This window comes from Carassius carassius, chromosome 13 (genome assembly GCF_963082965.1).
Source record: "Carassius carassius chromosome 13, fCarCar2.1, whole genome shotgun sequence".
Classification (NCBI taxonomy): Eukaryota; Metazoa; Chordata; class Actinopteri; order Cypriniformes; family Cyprinidae; genus Carassius; species Carassius carassius.
Genome location: NC_081767.1, coordinates 23472225 through 23496615, shown reverse-complemented (window position 1 = coordinate 23496615; position 24391 = coordinate 23472225). Strand labels below are relative to the sequence as shown.

At 39.3% G+C, this 24391-nt stretch overlaps 1 protein-coding gene across 2 annotated transcripts in view; it reads right to left on the bottom strand.

Moving 5' to 3' along the window:
* Positions 1-24391, bottom strand: part of cttnbp2 (cortactin binding protein 2) — a 57612-nt gene that overhangs the window by 13670 nt on the left and 19551 nt on the right. For both annotated transcript variants that reach the window (XM_059565014.1, XM_059565015.1), the window contains exons 3-7: positions 6741-6965; positions 3262-4705; positions 795-1001; positions 534-633; positions 43-193 (exon numbers count right to left, since the gene is read on the bottom strand). In XM_059565014.1, the coding sequence (XP_059420997.1) occupies positions 43-193; positions 534-633; positions 795-1001; positions 3262-4705; positions 6741-6965 (2127 nt within the window). The remainder of the gene's footprint in view (positions 1-42; positions 194-533; positions 634-794; positions 1002-3261; positions 4706-6740; positions 6966-24391) is intronic.

Genomic DNA, 24391 nt, shown 5'->3' with positions numbered 1-24391 from the left:
ATGTAATTGACATTTGGTATCAGTGAAGGTCTGAAAACTCACAGTTGTGACATGTGAACAGTCTGCTCCTGCGTCTAGCAAGACTTTCACACACTCCACATGTCCCTGTTCACAGGCCAGGTACAGAGGGGTCCTTCCCTGCAAGCACTCCCTCTCCAAATCAGCTCCACATTTCACAAGAGCTCTCATGCACCTACCAATGAGAGAGCAGCTGAGATTGATATCATTGCATAGAGAAACACATCAGAGAAACAAAACTGTGTAGACCCACAACTGGGCAGCGCTAAACACATGTTCAAAAGAAATCCAAAATGTTTCATCATCTGTAACAAACACATACGTGTACATCACATTTAATTTTAAATGCTAATCTGTCTTGATGCATACCATCATCTAGTCACCTTTCAAACATTTAATGCACTAAAGCAAAGGTTTTTGAACAAGCCTGTTACATGCAACTTTAAAAGAACTGTCCAATTTAAAAATCAAACAAAAAAATACAATAGCAAGGTAATTGAGAACAGAGGACTCACTCATGGTGACCATTTTCAGCAGCGGCATGTAACGGCGTAAATCCTGTTTCATCAACAGCATCAGCAGATGCCCCTGAAGTCAGCAGCAGATTTAAGCAGTCTATAGAATAGACAAAAACTCATTATTCACATATTAATATCTACATTTTCACTGTGTATATATATGCAATTAATTCTACATCTATGGAAAACGATAGCTGGATAATGTCTTACACAAAAGAAAACCTTTAATCAGTTAAGCACAATCTGCCCAGCACGTACCTTTATGTCCATTAAAAGCAGCAGAGATCAAGGCAGAGGTTAATTCATGTTGATGGAGATGAATATCCAATAGTGGATCTTGGTTAAGCAGCATTGACAATAAAGTGACATTTCCCTGGGAAGCAGCTTGGAGGAGAAGGGTTTGCCCGTCATCCAGGGGGACGGGGTCACCGCAGGTTAGCGAGGAGACTATGGAGGGACACCAGCCTGGGAGGGTTCAAGCAACAGCAGTAACTAGTGAGGCAGGGTGCAACTGTGTCAAAATGTGTTCTCTGATCTTAAACATTACCCAGACGAACGACTCAATTTGTCATTCAGAAATAATTTAAGGCCACTGCCACTAGCACAGTGATGACTGAGAAAACTATTTTGTAGTTCAGGAACCAAATTACTCTCTAAAGTCAAAATTTATGTTCAAGAGGAAATTTGAAGCAAGCCAAATTCAGTCAAAACAAAGGGTAAATGTTTATGCGATGTACACATTTTGACACAATATTGGAAACATATTAGAGTTTATCTGCAGTTCACAACCTCTATCCTACTAATTAGATCCTTAAAGATAAAGTCAACTTCATCTGTTTTTAGATCAGGTTAAAAACAAAGAGTCAAATAAAAGATAAAACACAACTGGATAAATGAAATCAGGCAGCAGGCAGTTTATGATAAATTAATCAAAGTCATGCATCACAGACTGTCAGTCAAACTAAAACATTCTAAACATGGAGCTGACTGTTTAAGACATGTCAATTGGACAGAGTTAGAAAGACAGAAACTACAGCAGACAAACAGATGAATTTTGACAAAGCACAAGGAATACCAATGGCTAATGAGTACCTATGTGAAAACAGAATCCAAATAACATATCTTACAGTGTGGATGTAACTAGTCTAGCAGCTGATGCATATTTGTAAATAGCTTTGCTTCTAGGGTTTCTCTATGTTTATCTCAGTTAGTTGAGGGAGTTGAAGAAAGAAGTATTGAGGTCCAGTGGAAAGCATAAGATTATTGGCTCTTTTCTGGGTTAAAATGGGTGGCAGAGAGAGCAGAGGAGCCTCAGAGAACTGCCATGGCTGAGTGGCTGCAGAGAGAGGGAGAAAAGTGCCAATTTTTAACATTTAGCGATGACATGAATCTCTCAGAACTACCCAGTGGATTAGTCTCTAGTGACACTGAAGAGGAAGACTCTGCTGGAATACTTGCTCTGCTTTCACTGGCTTTACATTTGTCTTTCTCTGGTGCTCTCAGAGAGCAATGAAGAAGCCTGCAGAGATAGGGTGGTATTTCAAAATGTGAGAGAACTCTAAAGCTTCTGACACTGTTTCCAAGAGGAGTATATTTGGCATTCCAATGCATTACTCCAACTAACTGAAATAAAAAAAGAAGCTTTTTTGGAGCCACCCTGCTGAAAAGACCAGCATATGTTGTGTTTTTGATGTTAACCAGAATAGGATGTTGTTGTACTGGTGTTTGCACCAGGCTTCTTAATTAGCTTAACCAGCAATATTTTACAAGAATGACCATACTGTTTGACCAGTCACCAGGTAGACTAACAACAAATTGGCACTAACCAACCGGATCAGCAAGGTCATTATGGAAGGTATTGTTTTATTCTAAAACAGGGTGTCCAAATCTAGTCCTTGAAGGGCAGTGTCTTGTACAGTTTAGCTCCAACCCCAATCAAACACACTTGAACCAGCTAATCAATGTCTTCATGATCACTGCAAATTTGTGCTGGAGCTAAACTTTGCTGGACATTGACCCTGCAGGAGCAGGATTAGACAACTCTGTAGAACTGCATACTATTGTGTAGAACAATTGCAGAGATACATATTTAGGAATATTTAAGTACAAGTCCTTGACAAACACAATTATATTAGGTTAGTTGTCTAGGAATGTCTTTGAAACCATGGAATTAAACATGAAAAATATGCAGAGAATGACAACACATTCACAAGCTTCAAGTTTCTCTACAGTAGGTGAAACAAAGAAACAGATGGTGCCCTGGACATGGTGGAGTGGTAAGTATAAGACATAATAGGAAACAGGTTAGTGGTGGAACACAGGAGAAGCAGAACCATGTTGTAGGTCAATGGGAGGAAAGGGGATAGAGCAGCCTCTGGCATCAGCTTCAGAATGGAGTACAGGAAAGACCCCTGGAGACCTGCCTTTCAAGATAGGATCAACCTGACTTATTCGTATCTAAAAGTGCTTTGGTGAAGTCAAGAATCTGTACTGACATGGGTAGGTGCCCTCAACAATCTTACAAATATTCTTATCTTGGTTATGTTGAAGTACTGCATTTCAACTGGCAGGTAACCCTAGTAGTGTATGAACACTCCTCTCTTTGTTGCTCCAAGTCTATGTCCCCCTCTGCTAGGACTTACTGAAGAATATATCAAGTATGGGAAAGCAGGGGAGTAGATAGGAGAAGCAGTGAAAGCAGGGTGAAGAATGGAGCACCCTTTACCTGATGCTGCTGCCAGGGGGCTGCCCGGATGCTGGAGGCTATGGGATGGTAGGGTAGGTGGGTTTATGGAGGGGCTACTGACAATGGTAGCTGTGGAGGAGGTGGTGACAAGGGGACACTCCACATGGCCCCATGGCACACACCCCCATGGCCAGCCGGTACAGTAAGCACCCACCTGTGATGCAGTCAAGGCTGGGACTGTACCGCCCAAATCTATGGAGGGCTTTGGTGGAAGCTGAGGGGTGGCAGTTGATTTGGCAAGGCCCACCCCCAGTCCTGTTCCTGGGGACCTGCTGGCTTCACCTACTACTTTGATTGGTGGGTGTGGAGGGGATGGTGTTTGGGACAGTCCTGGTTTTTTTGGTGGGATGGGAGGTGGGTTACCCCTGTCGATGCGGGCCACAGTTGGTGATTTAAGGCCTATCTGGGAGTGGCCCAAACGCCCGGTGAAGGGTCCCCCCTCAGATGTGGAGTGTGGCAAACCAGGGCGAAGGGTTGCAGGGGGCCCACCTGCTGGAGGGCTTGTAAAGCGGGAGAGAACCTGTGTGACTGTGTGGCGTGCCTGCTGTTTAGCAGCAAAGTTGTCTCGATTTGTGGGTGACAGGTCGCGGGAAGGGGGGCTCTGGTTTGCGGTTCCATTTTGGTCCTGCTCCGAGGCAGAGGGTTGGAATTTGTAACGGGCCGCCTGAACACGTGGACTGACCCCAGTCGGCAAGGTAGCAGACACACTAGGTGAATGTGAGCCATGCAAATGCGTTTGGCCCTCTCCTCCATTTTCTGCCTGAGAGCTCACATGGTGTAGCCCCCGCCCCACACTGGAAGTCTTAGGTAGGTTCATGCTAGCATAAGTGGAACCTGTAGGCTTGACGGGGATGGAAAGTGGCACCTTCTTAGCCCCTTCATTTTCCAATGGTACATCTGTCTGAGAGGAGGCAGTCTTGCAGACAGTTGCCTCAGTGCCCACAGCCACAGATGCCAAAGTCTTGCGTTTAACTGGGGCAGATGCTGGTGCAGAAGGCAGTGGTGGGGCGTCTTTGCATCGCTCAGTTCTTAGCTGCTCCACCTGCTGGCGGAGATTTTCACTTTCAGCTCGCAGCTCTGCAGCACGCATCTCCTCGCGGCTAAGTCTGGAACGTAACTGCTCTCGTTCTGTGTCAAACTCGGCCAGCTGTTTCTCCATCTCTGCTTCCATCTGTTGGCTGCGACGTCGCTCAAATGCTAGTTCTTCCTCCAGTCGTCCAACAGAACGGCCTTCCTGCTCAGTGCGGGACGAGAGCTCCTCAAAGCGCTGATTCTCTTCGACCACACGAGCAGCTAGCTGCTTGCATTCATGCACCAGTGACATCACCACATGTTTGTTTTTCTCTCGCTCATCCTTCAGCTGAGCCGACAGCTTCCTGTGCTCCTGCTCCAGGCTCTGCAGCTGCAGTTTCTCCATTTCAAGCTAGACACACCAGCAGCAGGGCAAACGTGAGACTCACAGAGAGTAGATAACACACACATAAAGCAAGACACTGGTTATTAACAATTAAAGGTATGTCAAGTCTTTTGGACAGTGATAGTAAACCATGCATTGAATATTACTTTAAAATCTAGTAAATTAATTTTAGAGAAAATGTCCTCAAATCAGAGGTCACTTTATGTTAACCTTACATAACTTCTTGCTTATATCAAAGCTCCACTAATGACGTTTTTGCATTAATTTATCAATTGTAGTATTTTTCTATGTTTTTTCTATTTTTGGAGACTGTGGCTTAATTAGTTGGATCTTTTTAAAGTAGGTCAAGAGAACAGTACTTGTGTGCTGAGGTACTGGCTGAGCTGACCACATCATAAATGTGTGATAGAAGTTTGAGCTTTGAGTTATCAGTAGCTTTTAATATACAAATCAACAAGAAATTGATTATCAAAATGGGGACACACTATTACCATGAACTGCTGAGGACACACAATACACTACTAGCAGGAAAGAAAGGTGACCAATTAACTCTTATTGACACTACATTTTACAGATAGGAGTGCACGCTTTATTTACATATTTAAGCTGCTTAGCCTATGAATTAATTAATACTTGCTTAGAAATAATGAGACAACAAAAGAAACCATTAAGCACAGTGGCTAGTAACAGACAGAAATCACTGTGTATGTTTATACTATTCATAAACATAATTTAACATTTCCTCATTGTGAGTGATACTATATATAAGAGCTGTTAAATTTAAAAACAGTAAAAATGCAATAAGAGAACTGTCACCATAACAAACCAAACACAAGTGTGTATTATTGGAACAGAAAGCTCAGTTCTCTCATTGTAAGTGTAACATATGTATGTAAATATGCATGCTGTGTACTTTTATTCTTTGCCATCTTATCCAGTAGAGGACACTCTAGATGTATTGTAGCGTAGGTCCATGACCAAATCAAGCGAATAATAGCTAGTAGCCAGGCACGTCTGTGCGCTCCGAACGTGTGTTCTCCACCGTGGGGAACATTGTAAATAAAAGACAGCCGCACTTGATCCAGATCAAGTTGATAGACTGGTGTTTCTTGCAAACAATATTAAGAAATGAATTAGGCTAGGCTATATGCCTTACTCCTGCTGCTGTTTAAGCTGTCACATTATTGTTTGTGCCTGTTCTGATATTCGAATATATTGCATGATATTATATTATCGGTTATATTATAGGATAGGCCTATTATATATTACAAGATACAGTTTATATATATATATATATATATATATATATATATATATAAACTGTATCTTGTAATATATAATAGGCCTATCCTATAATATAACTGAAGCCACTGAGATAGTGGACACAGCTGATATCTGGTCTGCAGAAATGGTGTGCTGTGATGGCCAGGGGTCACTTGGAAGAAGCACACATGTGTGTGCTTTTAAAGTTCATGGCCGGCTTTGATATCATGTAGCTTGTTGTATTCTTTGTAGCACTAGCTCAAACTGTGAGATATAGATTTACGAATGTGTCTGGCAGAGTGTTTTAGAGCTTAGCATCCATTTCTCTCCTTTTCTAACACCTCTTCTTCTTTTTCCATACCGTCATTGCTCTCCTTGTCTGACACTCTCTTTCTCACTCTGTTTTCTGACATGTACTATGCTTATATGGAGGTTAGAAAAAGTGGATTTTGCCTTACAGACTTGATTTTATTTCACTATTTGTGCCAGAACAGTATCAGCGTAGATTATGTGGACACATTACTACACACCCCTGAATAGACACACACACACAGGTGTACACACTGCATACTAGACTATATTCTGAGAATAACTAGGAGCACCTCAGCAAACCTCAGACAGCAAACTTAATCATGTCAATGTAATCCTACAGGAAAGGAGGACTTATTTCAGATAGAATATGCAAATACTCTTGGAATAAATCACACACAATCCTTTCTGTGGTCTTGTTCTGTTAAACAAATACATACACAATTAAACACTCAATTTGTGGTCTTACCCTCTTCTGTCTGCTCTCAGCGGCCGAAAGCTGGGCAGACATCCTCTCCTGCATCTTACGGCAATGGGCCATAACAGCTTCCAGCACAGTAATGGGACTCGCGCTAACAGGCCTGTGGTCCTTTGGCCCCGTCCCTGACTCAAAGTCCCTCTGAAGGGCAAGGAATGGGTCTGTCAGACTGAACTGTCCATATCTCTCCTGCAGGAACACTTCTTTCCTTCGTGCCTATTAAGAAAAAAAATACAATATATTGCTGAAAAGACATTATGTTCCCTCTGTGATGCATGTACAGTAAGTGGTGGGTGAGAAAAAAATGTCTTGCTGACTTAATGTGCTTTGGCCTAGAGAAATGCAAGTCTCCAACCTTGCTTGTGATCTTATGGGTATCTGCTTTGGGAATTGTTCTGTGTGGGAACTTTAGTGCGCAAACAATCGTGTATTTTTAAGGTGAACATTAATAACAAAAGAAACCTTTACACTCTTCTACTCTCTGACGCACAAACACAAAAACCACTTAATACAGTATATCCTCAGACTCAAACATACAAGCCCACTAGGGCTGTCAACGAATATTCTAAATTCGAATATGTATTCGAATAGTTTAAAAAACGAATTTCGAAGTTGAAAATTAATATACGAATTCGATTCGGCCCGCGGTAGTTGTCTGCTTCGCGAGTGGGCGCGCTAGCGCGCCTGAGGGTTCAGGGACAGGTCACAGCCTCACAGGAGTCGCACTGTCTGGCACAGCATCACTGCTGAGAGTTGACGCGTCTTCATGGAAGATGCCAGCAAGTGCAGAGCTCAACTCGACCGCAGCAGAGAAAATGAGGTAAAATTGTTGACCCGCGAGATAAAGTTGTATGCAAGCTATTTAAGATACAGTTAGCAGTTAGCATACCATTCGACCACTAGCAACATGAGGTCACATCTCAAAAATGTGCACCCAAATGAGCATGGCATAATGTGTGTAACTCCAATTAAACTGTACCGTCTTGACACTTAGCGTTACTTTGCATCGCCCGCCACAAGCTCTTTGTCTGCAACACGACAAGAGGCCATAACGGATAAAATAATTTCGTTCATTTGTAAGGACATGAGACCGATCAATATCGCGGATGGGGCACGCATTGGGGAGTTCTGTCAAGCAATGGATCCGAGGTTTGATTATTTATCATTTCATGTCAAGTAGAGCTGAAACAACTAATCGATTAAAATCGATTATTAAAATAGTTGTCAACTAATTTAGTCATCGATTAGTTGCTAAATAACTTTTATTTGCCGTAAGTGGCTCATTTCATGCATATTTTAAATCTGCGGTGACCAAAGTATGGCAGTAATGAGCCACCGGAGGTTTTACTCAGCCAGTACAGCAGGAGAAGTAGCGAATAGCCAATAGCTGGCCTCGTTTTATGTCACGTGCTTCCCAAACAGCTCTCTGCAGCATTCAGCGAGATGGTGGAGGCAGACGGCAGTGGAGTAAGCTCGAGAAAGAAAGAAAAAAAAGCGGAAGATAAAACTAATCAAACGAAGTCATCCAAAGTGTGGGAGTACTTTACTTTGAGCCTTCAAAAAAAAAGAGTATCCTCTAAACTTTGCACTACTGAACTGACTTTTATATGTTCAGATTCTCCAGTACAATGTTGTTTGCAAATGTTTAGATGTTTAGTCGTAAAAGCTGATAACATGCTGTGATCAGTTTTTTGTTTAACAGTTCATAATTCAGTCTTGCAGCCTAATTATGACTGAATGAGAGAAGTAAATGTTTAAATGTATTTAAAATGCACTTTTTTTCTAAGTATTTACTGCTCTTTTTCACAAGTTTTTTTTGGCCATTTTTTTTCATATTTTTTCAATACTTTTTTTCTGATGGATTTTACTTTAAAATGTGAGTTCCATTCAGGTTTCATGCCATTGGCACTTTATTCGAATGACTGTTTACAATTTCACAGCATAAGCTATGAAGCTGTTTCCCAGGTATAAGTTGTGTGTTTACAGGGAAAAAAAATAATAATAAAATGCAATGTACTGCAATTTTATTCTGTTTTATTCTTATTCTTATTGAAAATATGTTCTGAAAGATTCCTTAATAAGCTTTGTTCGGGATGTTAAACTACTGCCATGGTGAAAACATTATTTAAAATCTCCTTGTGAAATTTGCTAGAGTACGTATGGGTCAGTGTTTTGATTGCAGAAGAGTTCGACAAAGGATTACTAGCACATAATAAAACACAACTCCAGGTATGTTTTTGATGAGGAAATGACAATGCAAAATGGTTAAAATCTCTAAAAAGTCCGTTGAATGATAAAGACTCTTTATTAATAAGTTACTTGGGGAAAAAATGGGCAAAACTAAAATATAAGTACATAAACCGATTAATCGATTAATCGTAAAAATAATCGACATATTAATCGATTATCAAAATAATCGTTAGTTGCAGCCCTAATGTCAAGGAAAAGTTCCATGTGTACCACAGCACAGCTTGCTCGGAGCATTCAATATCTGTTCTATATGCTGTAAAACTTCAATTAATATTAATAATATTTGTTTCAATAACTGAATGAAGCCTGCTATATTTGGGACAACAGTCGCGACCTTTTAAATTGCTTGCACAAAAATTTGTTTGTTCATTTAAACCATTATGCGCAGAGAACGTGAGGGTGAGAGAGCGTGAGGTCTGCAGTCTTGGCCATTAGTTGATTTCCTTGTTTTTGTGTAGGTAATATGTTGTCATATGTTTAATCTTAAATAGACTATCTATACAAGTAGTTATGTCTCTTTGTATTATTTTTGCCTGTTATTGACGTAATGCGCGTCATTGACAACATGCGCAACCAGATGTTCGAATAGTTCGAATATTTGTGTATTTTTTAGAGGGAATATTCGAACGTCAATTTTGAGCAATTTTGACAGCCCTAAAGCCCACACAGAGAGCAGTTTAGCACTTCTTCAGGGGTGATCATTAAGCCTGATGTTTACTTAAAATGTGTCAAGGACAGCTGGTCATCTCACAGGGTCAGCAAAAGGCCAGGCTTGTCATAACGCCCCAAGGCAAACAATCAGATACAAATGTGATATTTTTCTTGACACAAATCAGCACAGATGAGGGATGCTGTATTTCACTGCAAGGAGATGCTACACAGATTCAGGGGCACAGCAACCATGTTAACTGTAAACTGGGTCAAGAGGCTAAGAAGTTCCATCTGCATTTGGCCGAAATATGTAGAGTTGTTCCGATTCCGATACTAGTATCGGAAATATCACAGATACCACAACAAATTCTGGCATCGGCGAGTACATGAACCAATATAGGCCTACCGATCCGATACCATTTTCAAGACCTAGTTATGACCGCTAGCTTTGCCTAACCGCTGCACGGTTCTTCTTCGCTGCTCAGAATGCATTGCAAACACAGGAAGTTGTGCTGTGTTGCCACAAGCAACCCGTTTGGAGCAGCAAAGAAGAAATGAAAACGTGTTAGCAGCACTGATCTATATATGACTGGATCGCTCATCGCGTTCTAAACTGCCGACAGACAGTGAAGCCGCTTCTATATTATAGATCAGTGGTTAGCAGTATGTCCACTGTTTAGCAGTATTTCAGACTGGACCAACCAGACAGTAAAACGGCGACTAGGGATGCCACAAGTACTGGCACTTCACTACCAAGTCGGTGCTGAAAATTAAAAAATGTGATGATACCAGCGTCTCTGTAGAACCGGTAGTAAGTTACTGACTCCCAAGTATATTCGGTACCCGCAGCTGCGTTCAGTCACTTCCGTGTTAGTCTAAGCGCTGGGCTCCAAACTGTAGCCAAATATATACTAGTGTCTGTGAATATTAAACTGCACAATACTATTTAAATATTACTCCTGCAAATTCTACATCTCTGTGGGTGCTCGCTGTTTTGTAGTCTCATGCCATGTGTCACTATATGAGGACACGAACGCATATACCGTCACTTCATGAGAATTTACCGTTTCATTTGAGAAAACTGTCATATCATAAACACAGACACTCAAAGATCTTCATGGCGAGTAAATTGAAAATATATTAAGCTACTGTTGTAGCCTACAGTAGATTTAGCTATGTCTCTATGTAGTAATAATAATACGTCTCTATTAATAATAATAATTATGCCTAGACAGTTGCTTGTTTTTTACTTGTTTTGTTGTAAAGAGATTATCTGAGTAATATATAATTTTTCATATTCCTAGACTTATTTGTTGCAGTTTTTATACAGTTATATTGTAAAACTAAAATAGAAATTGAAGTTCTTTTTTGCTTAAGAAAATAAATAATATTAGTCAAATTCATGTCCGATAAGAAAAATACTGTAATAAATACAGTAGTTCACCATGTATTTGTTCATGTTTTATCAAGGGATAAGTCTGAAGCACACTAGGCCTGGGACGGTATTGAATTTTTCTTACCGCGGTTGAAAAGCAATAAATTCCCGCGGTATTGCGGTAAACCGCAACCCGCAAACACCCCCCCCCTCGTGATAGATGTACTTTCACTTTCGCACGCACACGGGAGGCAAACGAATATAAGGAACAGGTTTATTTCACTTTTTTTTTTTACATTTAGAACATGAACATTTAGAACAGAAATGGAATGATGTCTGAAATAAAAATTCTGCAAAACGAAATAATAGGCGAGGTTACCCTAGCCTTCATATTTGTTGGGGGCGATATCAGATCTGATCGCAATTCACAGCAGAGATCTTAAGATAGAGCATCATAAAGACAAACAAACACATTTTTATTTATCGTATTGATCAGTAATAGACATTAATTTGCATGTTTATTTTCCATATTTTTACCTTCAGATTAGGCTACAGTAGTCGTCATCAAACAATCACTTAAACTATAACGACTTTTGCGCACACAGAGGCTAAGGCGATTGAGCATAAGGAACACATTTATTTAACATTTATTATTTCACATTTAGAATAAGAACATTTAGAACAGAAATTATGTCTGAAAAAAAAGTGCTGGCAAAACGGAACATACGCTATGGTTTACATCCCAGCATTCATATTTTTTGCTAGAAAAACTAGCATGTTCACTTTGTCAGGTTTAAGGGAGGCCCTGAAAGACGTAACGACGTTACCTGCAGCACTGAACACACGTTCTGAGGGAATGCTTGTAGCGCAAATGGTCATATATTTTCGGGCTACTTTGGAAAGCAGAGGGAATCGGACACTATTGTCCCGCCACCAGACAAGAGGGTCTGCGTGGGAATCCAGGGCTTCCTCCTGCAAATACCTTCTGATCTCTGTGTCTACACGAATTCTCTTGGGGGTCGGAGTAGATGTTTTTTCTTTTTTTTCCCCAAGTAAGTCAGCCAGATTCGGTTTTTTGGGAGGGTTGGGTGCACTTGCTCCCTTTCCATCACCGTCATCACGCTGCTCTTCGGGGACATTCATCATCTCCTCCATGAGCTCATCCTTCACCTCGTCAGAAATGGCAATGCCCTTATACCTAGGGTCGACAAACGCGGTCTTTGCCAATAGCTGTTGAGTTGAGGGTGCACTGTATTTTTCCATCAAAACGGCAGACATTTTTTCTTTCAGATTGCGCGTCAATTGGGTGTCCTCCTCAGCGGGGAGCAGCAGATCCTCGGTGACTAGCTGCAGCACCGGTTTCAAAGAGGATGCAGTCACTGCTCGCTCAGAAGACAGTGCATCCGTGAAATCGGCAACATTTTTCAGGGCTGCATTCACCGATTCCATGACCTCCATGTCCTGCCACGTCGGAATTAGGTGTTGTGTGCGCCGGTCATCCAAAACCCTCCGAATGGCAGGGCCTTGTTCAAGAATGCGCGCAATCATTTTTTGCTTTGTTCCCCACCTGGTGGGGCAATCCTGTGAACAAATTAAACACATTTAGGATAGACTTTGCTTTAACATTATTTAAATTTACATATTTTTATATTACTTATATTATATAATATATGAATTATATTTAATATGATTTATATTTTATATTACATATTTGTACATGTTTAGCTATATTAATATTTATATAGATATTACGTGTGCGCTTTTTTGTCTCAGTGGTTAATCAAGGCTATTTAACGAAGGCATATAGAGTAATATAAATATGTAGACATATAGGCTAAATTAATATAAATATTTAAAAATCTATAATATATATAAATATTATTTATATTATATATTTTTACATATTTATATTTATTTAGCCTATATCTCGTGTGCGCTTTGGTCTCAGTGTGGTTCAAGGCTATAATTTAACGAATGCTATTTAATTTAACAAAGTGTTGCTGCTAACAATATTGTGGTTGTTTTTTACTTATAAATAAGATAAATATAAATAATATTTATAAATAAGATAAATATAAATATTTATGAGTAAAAAAAAAAACAATGGCTGTATTGTGAGCAGCGACACTTTGTTAAATTAAATAGCATTCGTTAAATTATAGCCTTGTACCACACTGAGACCAAAGCGCACATGAGATCTAGGCCAAGTTAATATAAATATGTAAAAATATATAATATAAATAATATTTATATATATTATAGATTTTTACATATTTATATTAATTTATAGGCATATGTCTCGTGTGCGCTTTGGTCTCAGTGTGGTACAAGGCTATAATTTAACGAATGCTATTTAATTTAACAAAGTGTCACACACTGCCGTCATTGTAAGCCTGGATATCTTTTTCGATGGCCCTTTAATGAAAATGGAATTTTAGAATCACATACTTAAATGTTTAATTGCCTACAATAATTATTTATTGATTATATTGAATTAAATCTCGCAGGCCTAGCCTATTTGTAGTTAATCTTTCCAAAAACAGAGTTGGAAGAGAGTTCAAATTTACCAGTACTAAGGAGTGCTGAGGCAGGCCCAGCTCAGTTTGTTCTTTCTGAAGCCGTTGTTTCTTTTGCCAGCTATGGGAGAAAGCGTTCACAAGCGTTCGACACAAACCCATGGCCCGGGCAGTGCGTTCTTTTTCTGCATTCATGGAGTTAGTGACGGCTAAATGGAGGTTGTGGCCGAAGCATGGTAGCCATCCCCATCCAAGTTTTCTCACCGCAGCCACAATGTTTGCTCTGTTATCACTAGTGACACAAGCCAACCTCTTCTCATCCAGAGACCATTCTTCAAGAGCCGATCGCAGAGCCTCGGAGAGGTTATCACTAGTGTGACTTTCTGGCATAAAGGATGTCTCCAAACACCTTGACTTCAGCTCCCAGTTGGTGTTCAGGTAATGAATTGTCACGCTCATATAGGGCATCATATTAACGCTTGACCACATATCTGTTGTGATAGAAAAATGGTCAGCGTCCTTTAACTCGCCTGCCAAACTGTCCTTCATTTTCATATACTTCTCTGGTACTGCCTTTTTTGAAAAGTATTTTCTGTCAGGGGGGACATATTGTTTGTCGAAGGCCTGTAGCATCGCCTTAAAGGCTGGCTTCTCGACTAAGTTAAATGGCAACTTTACCTCCACTAGGAGACGAGTCACACTATCCGTCAGGGTTCGCCACTGATGGCTGTCGCGTTGGTACTTAGTCCCTTTAGCAAACGAGTCTGCGATGCACAGCTGTCGTCCCTGGCCTAAGGTTGTGGGCCGATCTTCAGACGAAGCACTTGTGGTGCTCCCAAGGGCAGCAAATGTTGCTGGATGATGGATTCGAAGATGCGTCCGAAGGTTGGACGTATTTGAACGTGATACCGGAATCTTTTTGTAGCAAATTCTACAAATGGGCTCATTAAAATTGCCTGGAAGTCCTTTTTCATCAGGTTCAAAGCCAAAATGTGCCCATATTGGCGACGTGACATTTGGCTTTGCCACCAAGTTAGCCCTCTCTGCCATGTTTCGATGGAATAGTAGCTTAAATGCTCAATTGTTGGCTGCGCAACCACGTGAGAGAATTGTGTTGAGCAGAATAAGCACGTGCAATTAAAAACTGAGGTCCTGCTTTTTTGGCTTTCTCATGAGTCATCCGCCTGTATTTTATGCTTTAGTAAAATTAAATGAAATTCAATATATAGGCTACAAGACATTACACAGGTACTCTAGGCCTAATAGTCAATACAAATGGAATGCTATTAGCCTATTAGAGGTGCATAGATACATTTTTTAATATAGATTAATCTCACTGTAATCTTGGAATTAATCTAGATTAAAATGGCTCATTTGACTTCTGCCGAAGGTATTCAGATGTGCAGGCCAAGGTTTTTTTTTTTTTTTGTGCGGTGATGACGGTTACAGGTTTAGACCCGCGGTAGGCGTCACGTGACCGCGGTATTGCGGTAATGCGGTAACCGTCCCAGGCCTAAAGCACACCATAAAATAATTCTAGCAATTTACACAGGGCTAGTAGTATATACAGCTGTATATACAGATACACACCCAGGTATCGGATAAGTACTCGGTATCGGCCGATACCCTGAGCCCAGGTATCGGAATCGGTATCGGGAAGAGAAAAAGGGTATCGGAACATCTCTAGAAATATGCATCTTAATTACAATACATATACATAAATACAATACATACAATACAATTACAATTAAATACAAATTATGTTAAAAAAAAAAACATTTTAACGGTAAAAGATTGTAAAATTGCTACCATAAAAACCTGTTAATTGTTTAACAGCAAGTTCCCTTACTATATATAGATACAGTAGACAGGACATGTCATGCAATTTTACAGTAAACCGAGAACCTTGTGAAAAAGGAAAAGCTACTTGTAATGAACATGTGGCTTTCTTTACCACCTGTTTATTTATGGTGTCTCTATATTATAAAGGTATAGGTAAACAGATTTTAGTATTTTGGTGTATTAACATTATATCAGTTATGATATGTAACATTACATTTAAGTTACACTTTAAGCTACATTCGTAAAACTTAAAATGTTGCTACAATATTTATTTATAGTAAAATTCTGGCAACCAAAGCAGCCATTTTTATCATAAATTGCACTTTTTTTACAGTGTAAGGCACAGATGATGTGAAATGATTACAAGAACATTATAAGTGACTTAGTCCTCACAAAACATGCTCAGTCTCAGGCAACCCACTGGGCTGATCTAACCTACCCATCTGTCCTGGATAAGTAATGCTGTAAAATCAGTGTTGGGGAGTAACTAGTTACATGTAACGGCGTTACGTAATTTAATTACAAAATTAATGTAACTGTAATTAGTTACAGTTACTACGAAAAAATGAGTAATTAAATTACTGTTACTTATGAAATTTTTAACGATTACAAAGGGGATTACATTTGAATATTTACACATATCCACCTACAGATTTAACTGATTTCTTTCCCAAATTGCACTGACTATTCTGAGACATACCGCCCTAATAATTTCCGGGATGCGGAAATACAGTCTGGTTCGTAGAATCCAGTCATAAAAACGGAATGCCTAACGCGGACGGAATATGCCACATTTTGGATGACTAAATCAAAAGTAGGTCAGTACACTTGAATCAAAACATGACATCGACTAGTGTCTGTGAATATTAAGCCCCAAAAATGCAATAGCCTATATGACTTCTGCCTGTCTGTGGAAATCAGGCGCGGACTGGACACCGGGAGAACCGGGACAATTCCCGATGTCCTGGCAGCCGATTTTGCCCCACTATTTAATATAATTAGTGTATACTAAAGCGATCATTTGCGAATCCGCCATTTGATAATGAAATCTCTAAGTCATGAAGTGTTAGTCATGACTCGCGCGCTCTCCGCGCCTCCGCCAAACGGTTTGGATCAGACTCAGAGTAATCAATGCGAGAGAGAGAGAGAGAGAGAGAGAGAGAGAGAGAGAGAGAGAGAGAGAGAGAGAGAGAGAGAGAGAGAGAGAGAGAGGATTGCTGGAGCAGGGAAGCTGAACTACTGTTCAGGGTTTCAGGTCAGTTTCATCTGTAAAGATGCTTTTTTGTCTTTGTTTTTTTATTTAATTAATCAAGCAGCAGCACGTTGCTCATCAGTCATCTCTCAAAATACTATATAAAGGACATCATTATTATCTGTTGTAATGTTACAGTAGTAATATAGTGTAAGAAATTCAGATTTTTTTTATAGGTTTAGGGGGAACTACGACGGACAACAACACAACCCTTACGAAAATTAACATTTTAATATTTAACTATAAATCCAGAGAAAATGGTTACTATTGTTTAACTGTGGTAAACCAAAAATGTAAAATTATTTTACAAATGTATTTATTTAAAAATAAATACAAATCCATTTGCAAAAAACAAAAACAAAAAAGGTTGTTTTACTTTTATATAGGCTAATAAAAGCATGGTTAATTTTTGTAAGGGAAAAACATGACTCGTGTACAGTATTAGGATTTTTCTATAAAGATATTGTAGTATTGTAGAGTATTGTATTGTAAAGTATAGTTTTGTTCAATCTTGAGTATTAAAGTCATGAGAGAGATGGATAACAGGGCAAAATAAAGAGACTGAAGAGAAAAATGGAAGTGAAGGTGCAGTTCAGGAGAGAACTTTTAATTATTTTGCATGTCCCCAAATTAAAGATTTAAACCATTTTTATGTCAGGTCCATACAAAAAAATAGTTTTGTCCATGAATTTGTTTGTATGAGTTTGAATTTTCCAGTCTGATTTTTATTCCCAGTCCGCCCCTCCTATAAATTAATGGCAAAGACATGGTTTCATTTACCACACATAGGCCTACTGAAGCTTGCAGTGTTTTCAACCTCTGCCGCCTCAATATAGGAGTACACGAGCACATAAACATAATTTCTAGAACTGCTCTGTGTCACTTCATGTGCATTTTACTTATTTTGAGAAAACTATCATCATATACAGAGACAGCAGTTTCAAAAAAACACCAATGTTTCAGGAGTTTATTACACAGAATACGTCACATGCTTATTAGATAACTGTATTTAAGTTGATGTATATGCTTTCATTTATTATTCTTTAATTTTCACAAATTTAGAAAAGTAATCAAAAAGTACTCAAAAGTAATTAGTTACATTACTTTAATAAAGTAATTGAAAAAGTTACACTACTATTACATTTTAAACAGGGTAACTTGTAATCTGTAACCTATTACATTTCCAAAGTAACCTTCCCAACACTGGAACAAGTAGATCAAATGGGAGAGATCATCTACAAGTTTAATCTCTACAGGGCGTCCCTTTTTAACACAGTCTGTGTACTGGAAGCTGAAGAAACCATGCGAAGAGCACAAAGCATCCTGGAGGCTAATGGCCAACTATTGCCTAACCATAGAAGGAAATAACCAGCCTACACACACACACACACACACACACACACACACACACACACACACACACACACGTGCAAACCCTGAGATGGATGACTCTCATTGCAAGTGACAGGATCAGTTTACTTCTGCTAAGCATCACAGCTTTCAAGGGCATAAAAGTTCTCTAAGTGTGTTCTTTCAGTCCACTTAACAGATAGACCAGTGCTGGAGCAGGCTTATTTCATTATTAGTGCAGTCTGCCATAAAAGTGGAAAACTAAGGTTACAAAACAACACATAATCCATCAGATCCATTGCTAATATTTAATGATGCTGTTGTTTTCCCACTACAAATGATGTTGCATGTAAAACTAAATAAAAACAAATATGATTTCCATCTTTAAAATGCCTAAGTTTAATATTTTATCCCGTATAATATTACATAGAGATATAAAAATGTACTTTAGAGTTGGAATGACCCAGGAAGCACAGCATGAGCAAAGCAGAAAAAGAAAACAAAGAAATTAAAACATACTCCTGTTAATTCTGACCGACAACTGAGAAGGAACTAGTAAACATTGCAAAGTCTAGAAGAAAAGAGAGTGAGGAGGGAAAGACTGAGAGCTAGAGAGAGAGCAAGAGAGTCTGGAGGCGGGAGAAATGTCTGTGTCATGGCTAATAGAGAATGGAGGGCTTTAAGATTCTCAGCCATCTGGCACTTTCATCTATGCTTTCACAAATCTCTTCTATAATCACAGAGGCTGTACCGTCCCTCCTCCTCCTTATGTGCTACTTTTTCTGTCCATCATGGGGGTCAGGAGCAACATTCAACACACTGCTTGGTATTGAGAGTAAAGATGAGGATAAGGTGGAAGAAACCTGCCACATAACAACAAAGTGTTACGTCTGACTGATATAATTATTGTTTGTGGAAAATCTGAACAAAGCTGCTTTGTACAAAACACATCTGTTAATACCAATACTAAAGATTTTGTTAGTTATAATGAGGCCATGATTTAGTTGTCGCTCTCTGTTATACTGTAGAAAGAAATTTCAATCTTTTAGGACATTAGGCATACATTTCTATTAACTGCAGAGCCAAAATGTAACTTTCCAAAATTACTAGAATATTAGAAAGGCCCAAACATATTATTTTATAGCTTTATTTCTTTGCAACCTCATGTTATCTTGGATACCCAATGCTCTATTACAGTCTTTCAGGCACTTCTAAAAAAGAAAATTTGAAAAAAAATAAACACAGAGCTCCTCAGACCCTTATTTCTAAAGGCATTATTGTCTCGCGAGATCTGATGCGATGTTTTGGCTGTCGTTACATACAATAGCCGCATTAGCAGTTAGCTGTTGTTTGTTACACATAGTAGAGCAATAAAACACAGTCTTACCGTTTCAATTTCAGGCAAGTCTCTGATGGTGGGGATGGCACCTTTCCCAAACGGAGCTTCGAGGCCAACTTAGCCTGATATTGCCCAAAATTTGTGAATGAATCCTGTGTAAAATGTTTAGCGCAGACACCAAACGATACGCCGGTTGAAAGGGTTGTAGGAACCGCGTCATTAAAAATGAATTTCATCCACTGGTCCTTGATAGTTTCGTCCGTTTTTGGTATAGAAAACACACTTGCATGTTGTTTATGACAGTCAACCACAGAGCAACTCAGGTGTGCACTACGTTTCTCCATCTTTCTTTGTCGAATGAATATGAGGGGGAGAGCGGCAGGGCGCGGCTTCCTGCTGCGGTGTCCATATTTGGTATATCCTCCCCCCGTCTTGACGTCAAGTCGGGGCTGAAATCAAAATCTCGTATTTGAGTGCGCGTGCACGCGCGCTGGTTTATAAACCCTGAGGTAAACAAACGCTTCACTTTTAAATATCGGCTTCCCGGCCAGTGTATAATCGTTAGGCAATCATAACATACATTGATTCTCATGGAAAAGTGCAAATTGTGGGTCATGACTCCTTTAAATGAATATTTCACCCTAAAATAATGTTTACTCAATACTCACCCTCATGTCGTTCCAAACCTGATAGTATTTTTATCTTCTGCAGAACACACACACACACCCACATACAAAATTCGAAATAAAAATGTGACGATTGTTGGGAACCAAACAACACTGGAGCCCATTGATTTCCATTGTATGGAGGAAAAAAACAACTAATCTCAGATATTTCTAAAAACACAAAGGTTATATACAAGTAGGTTATATACAAGTCAGTAAAGTTTGGAACTACTGTATATGGGGTTGAGTAAATAATGACAGTATTGTATGAATTATGCTGAATTATGATGTTACATGGAAGTTACTGTACATGGAGGTAAGAACAAATTTTGAGAAATGTTTCAGTGTTTTTTTTTTGCTGTTCGCTGGATACAGTGGAAAGTCTATGGTAAACAAATCATTTGTTTTTCACACCCTTCAAAATATCTTTTGTGTTCTGCAGAAGATCGTTTTGAGCAGACATATGCTAATGTGTGTCAATATCATGATCAAAATCACAATATCGTGATTTGTGAATGACTAATTATTTTCTGCCATCTAAATGGTCCAGGTGGACTGGAGAGGAAGCAGGGAAAAACGTATTGTACTTTAAATGTTAAGTCAAGTTTATTTGAATAGCTGTGTCCTAATCTGACTAGGTTTTAAGAGGTTGAATAAAACAAGAAATCTTGTTGAAATTTCACAGACACTCTCTGCCAGGACTTGAGCTTAAATTGTGTACAACACGACTCCTTTTGGAGTTCAGGCAGGTCTCTGGTATTATTAGCATTAACGTTTACAGGCACACGCTGGCTGAGTGAGGGGTCCAACACTGCCAAAGAGGAAGAGATTCTGAAAATGAGCAGAGAAAGAGGGGAGGACAATGATGGTTTGACATTACACTCACTTGTAGAGGTTAACCCTATAAGTAGGGCTGGGTGATATATCGCATGCAATGATCACGCACATCTCATCAGTAAAGTCAGTTCCGTGGTTCCATGATTATTGTTAAATCTCCATCACCTAATTTCAGATGGAGCAGGATTTAATAAACAGAGCCATAGTTCACTGACAAGCTACACCATATTGCGTTTATTATCGAAGACGATTCATTTGCGATCATGATATTGCTTGGCTTATCAGTGATTTACGGCTGTGTCTATTTAATGTCACTCCATCTGAAAGCAGGTGATGGAGATTTACCGATAATCACGGAACCGACTTTACTGACGAGATGGGCGTGATCATCGCATGCGATATATCACCCAGCTCTACCCATAAGTAAGACGTTTCTGTGGAAGAAAGTGCTTTTTCTGTGTCGTTTCCATTTGAATGCGTGTGTGTGTGTCCAAAGACACTCACAAGGGGCCTTTCAATTAGATCAACACAGAGCTGGCTTTGTGGGCCAAGTACTTTCGCAGCTCTCCTAACCCAAATGCGAGATCAAAAGGCATCAGGCTGATGGAGAGGAAAAAAGGATACAAGAAGAAATTCAGTCTTGTGACAGTCACATCTGAGTAAAACTCAATATTCAGAGTCGGAAAGACTTGTGACTAACAGGCTCTGAGTCTACAAGCTCTGAACATTTTCAGTTTCCTTAGACAGATTGAATAGCTCCATGTTGACGATGAGGCGGAATAGCATATGGAATACGGCCTGTATATTATTTGTTTCAGTAGAAAAATAGGGCACTAAAGGTTCAAGGGTTTCTGTTTGGGGGGGTGGGGGAGGATTGGGTCCACAGTGGGAGAGAAAATCTGGGCAACAGAGCGATCCCTAGACCATCCCACCCCATCTGAAAACCCCGAATACCAACCACCATCTGTCTTGTACCCTCTCATACAAGCACAAATTCGAGCCCTGATCATGTCCAGATCACGTCCTGATCATATTTTAAATGTGACGCAAATATTTTTTTTCTACAATAGCAACAGTGTTTACAACATCAAGACCACTTTAGCCTGTAAACTCAATAATATCTCTCTGGAAATAAATGTAAAAATATCTATGTCAATAAAAAATGCATAATATACCTGATATCAAAGTGCAGTGTGAAGGATATGAATAACAAATGTAACCTGTCATTTGTTTACATTGCAAAGGTGTTCAATTTTAGACAACTACAACAGTAATAATAATATTAATCACTATATTCCAGTGTATCAGTTTTTTAATGTTTTGTATCAATATTTAAGGTGGACTTATTGATTAGGTGCAAGAGTAGTAGTGATGGTTAAAATAATAGATTAATGCTGAAATAGTAAATTGAGCCTTGTTCCTAGATGGACAGAGAGTGGAAAGTAATAGATCAGATGAGGAGATGGAGATAGAGGAAGAAAAAGAGGGACATGTAGAGGCACAAGTGACAGAAAGAGAGCAGGAAACAGCAAGCCAGGAGACAGAGGCTGGTGAGAAAGAGGAAAATGTAGAGGCATGAGCGTTTTCTATAGTTTTTACTATAACCGCTGTTCTTAATTATTCTGAAGAACAGAGAAGAAAAAGCCATCAGGTTGGGACAATTTAAGACATTTCAGATTCTAATCCCAGAGCTAGTATTATTTTAAACTCAAAACTGCATCAAAGCATTTGCTGCTGTTGAACAGCGCCATTTAAAGCCTTGTTCCATGTGCCCCTTTTATGCTTTGAGCACCTGCCCCTCCAAAGGTCTCTGCACGGCACTGTTCAGAGGGAGTGTCAGCCACGTTAAAAAAGTTAACCGCTTAAGTCATTTGTGGATTAATGCTTATTGGAGACGCGAACCGTTTCAAACAATTCAGTTCGATTTGGTGAACTGGTTCCAGAAGATCCGGTTACATCATATGATTCGTTCGTGAACCGGATATCACAAACTGCAGTGTTTTGAAATCTCACACAACAGACACGAAACAGAAGACAATGCTGAATAAAGTCGTAATTCTTTAGGACCAAAATGTATTTGTATCATATGTAAATGTATCGATGCAGTAATATGAGGTTATTAGCCGTGTCCACTGTATTTTTTGTTGGTTTTCATGAGACCCCCCTTGAAATGACCAGGACCCCCCATTGCCCCCCCAATCAAAATTGTCTGGAGCCGCCACTGGTAGTAAGTAATAAGTAAAAATATAAAATCATACAAACTACAAATTTTAATGGTAGTATATATATTTATATCTAATATATTTGATCACACTTTATTTTAAAGTCCAGTTCTCACTATTAACTAACTAATTACCCTGTTAACCGGACCCCCCATTATGGGACTCACAGCTGAAAGTGCTCTACCTAACTTATAATTGTAACAGTTTCCTACTTCAGTGTGTTACAAACATAATTTTGGTGTCTTTGGAAAGAAGACCATTTGGGCTTTACTTTTTGTCAACCAGATTTGATCATGCTCAAAAATATTAAAAGTTATAGGTAGAGATGTTCCGATACCCTTTTTCTCTTCACTCAGACACTAGTATATATATTCGGCTACAGTCTGGAGCCCTGCGCTTAGACTAACACGGAAGTGACTGAACGCAGCTGCGGGTTATGAATATACTCAAACTTACTACCGGTTCTACAAAGACGCTGGTATCATCACATTTTTAAATTTTAGCACCGACATGGTAGTGAAGTGCCAGTACTTGTGGCATCCCTAGTCGCCGTTTTACTGTCTGGTTGGTCCAGTCTGAAATACTGCTAAACAGCGGACATACTGCTAACCACTGATCTATAATATAGAAGCGGCTTCACTGTCTGTTGGCAGTTTAGAACGCGATGAGCGATCCAGTCATATATAGATCAGTGCTGCTAACGCGTTTTCATTTCTTCTTCGCTGCTCTAAACAGGGGTTGCTTGTGGCAACACAGCACAACTTCCTGTGTTTGCAATGCATTCTGAGCAGCGAAGAAGAACCGTGCAGCGGTTAGGCTAGCGGTCATAACTAGGTCGTTTAAGAAAATGGTATCGGATCGGTATATGGGTTCATGTACTCGCCGATGCCGATGAATTTGTTGTGGTATCGGTGATATTTCCGATACTAGTATCGGAATCGGAACAACTCTAGTTATAGACACTGAAGTGCTTTGAATTTTTTTTTACCACACTTAAATATTTTTTTATTTGATATAAAAATAGATTAAATGAGTCCTGGAGCAATCTAGAAAAGTAATGGGTTGAAAGCCACATGTCTCATGAGTTTCTATTTAAAATCTGAATAAGATATCATGAAAAATGAGACTCCTGCAAATATTTTTATGAGACTATGTCTACACCCCCCACCCCCCAAATATAAGAAAATATATTTCCCAATAGTATTGAAGGCTTCTACAAACTATTTAGTCAGTAAACATACCACTGCATAGTTTTTTTCAATGATAAAACACTAGACAGAAACTTAGACATCATATAAGTGATTTATTTGAGCACTAGAAAAATACAATAATAATAATTTGAG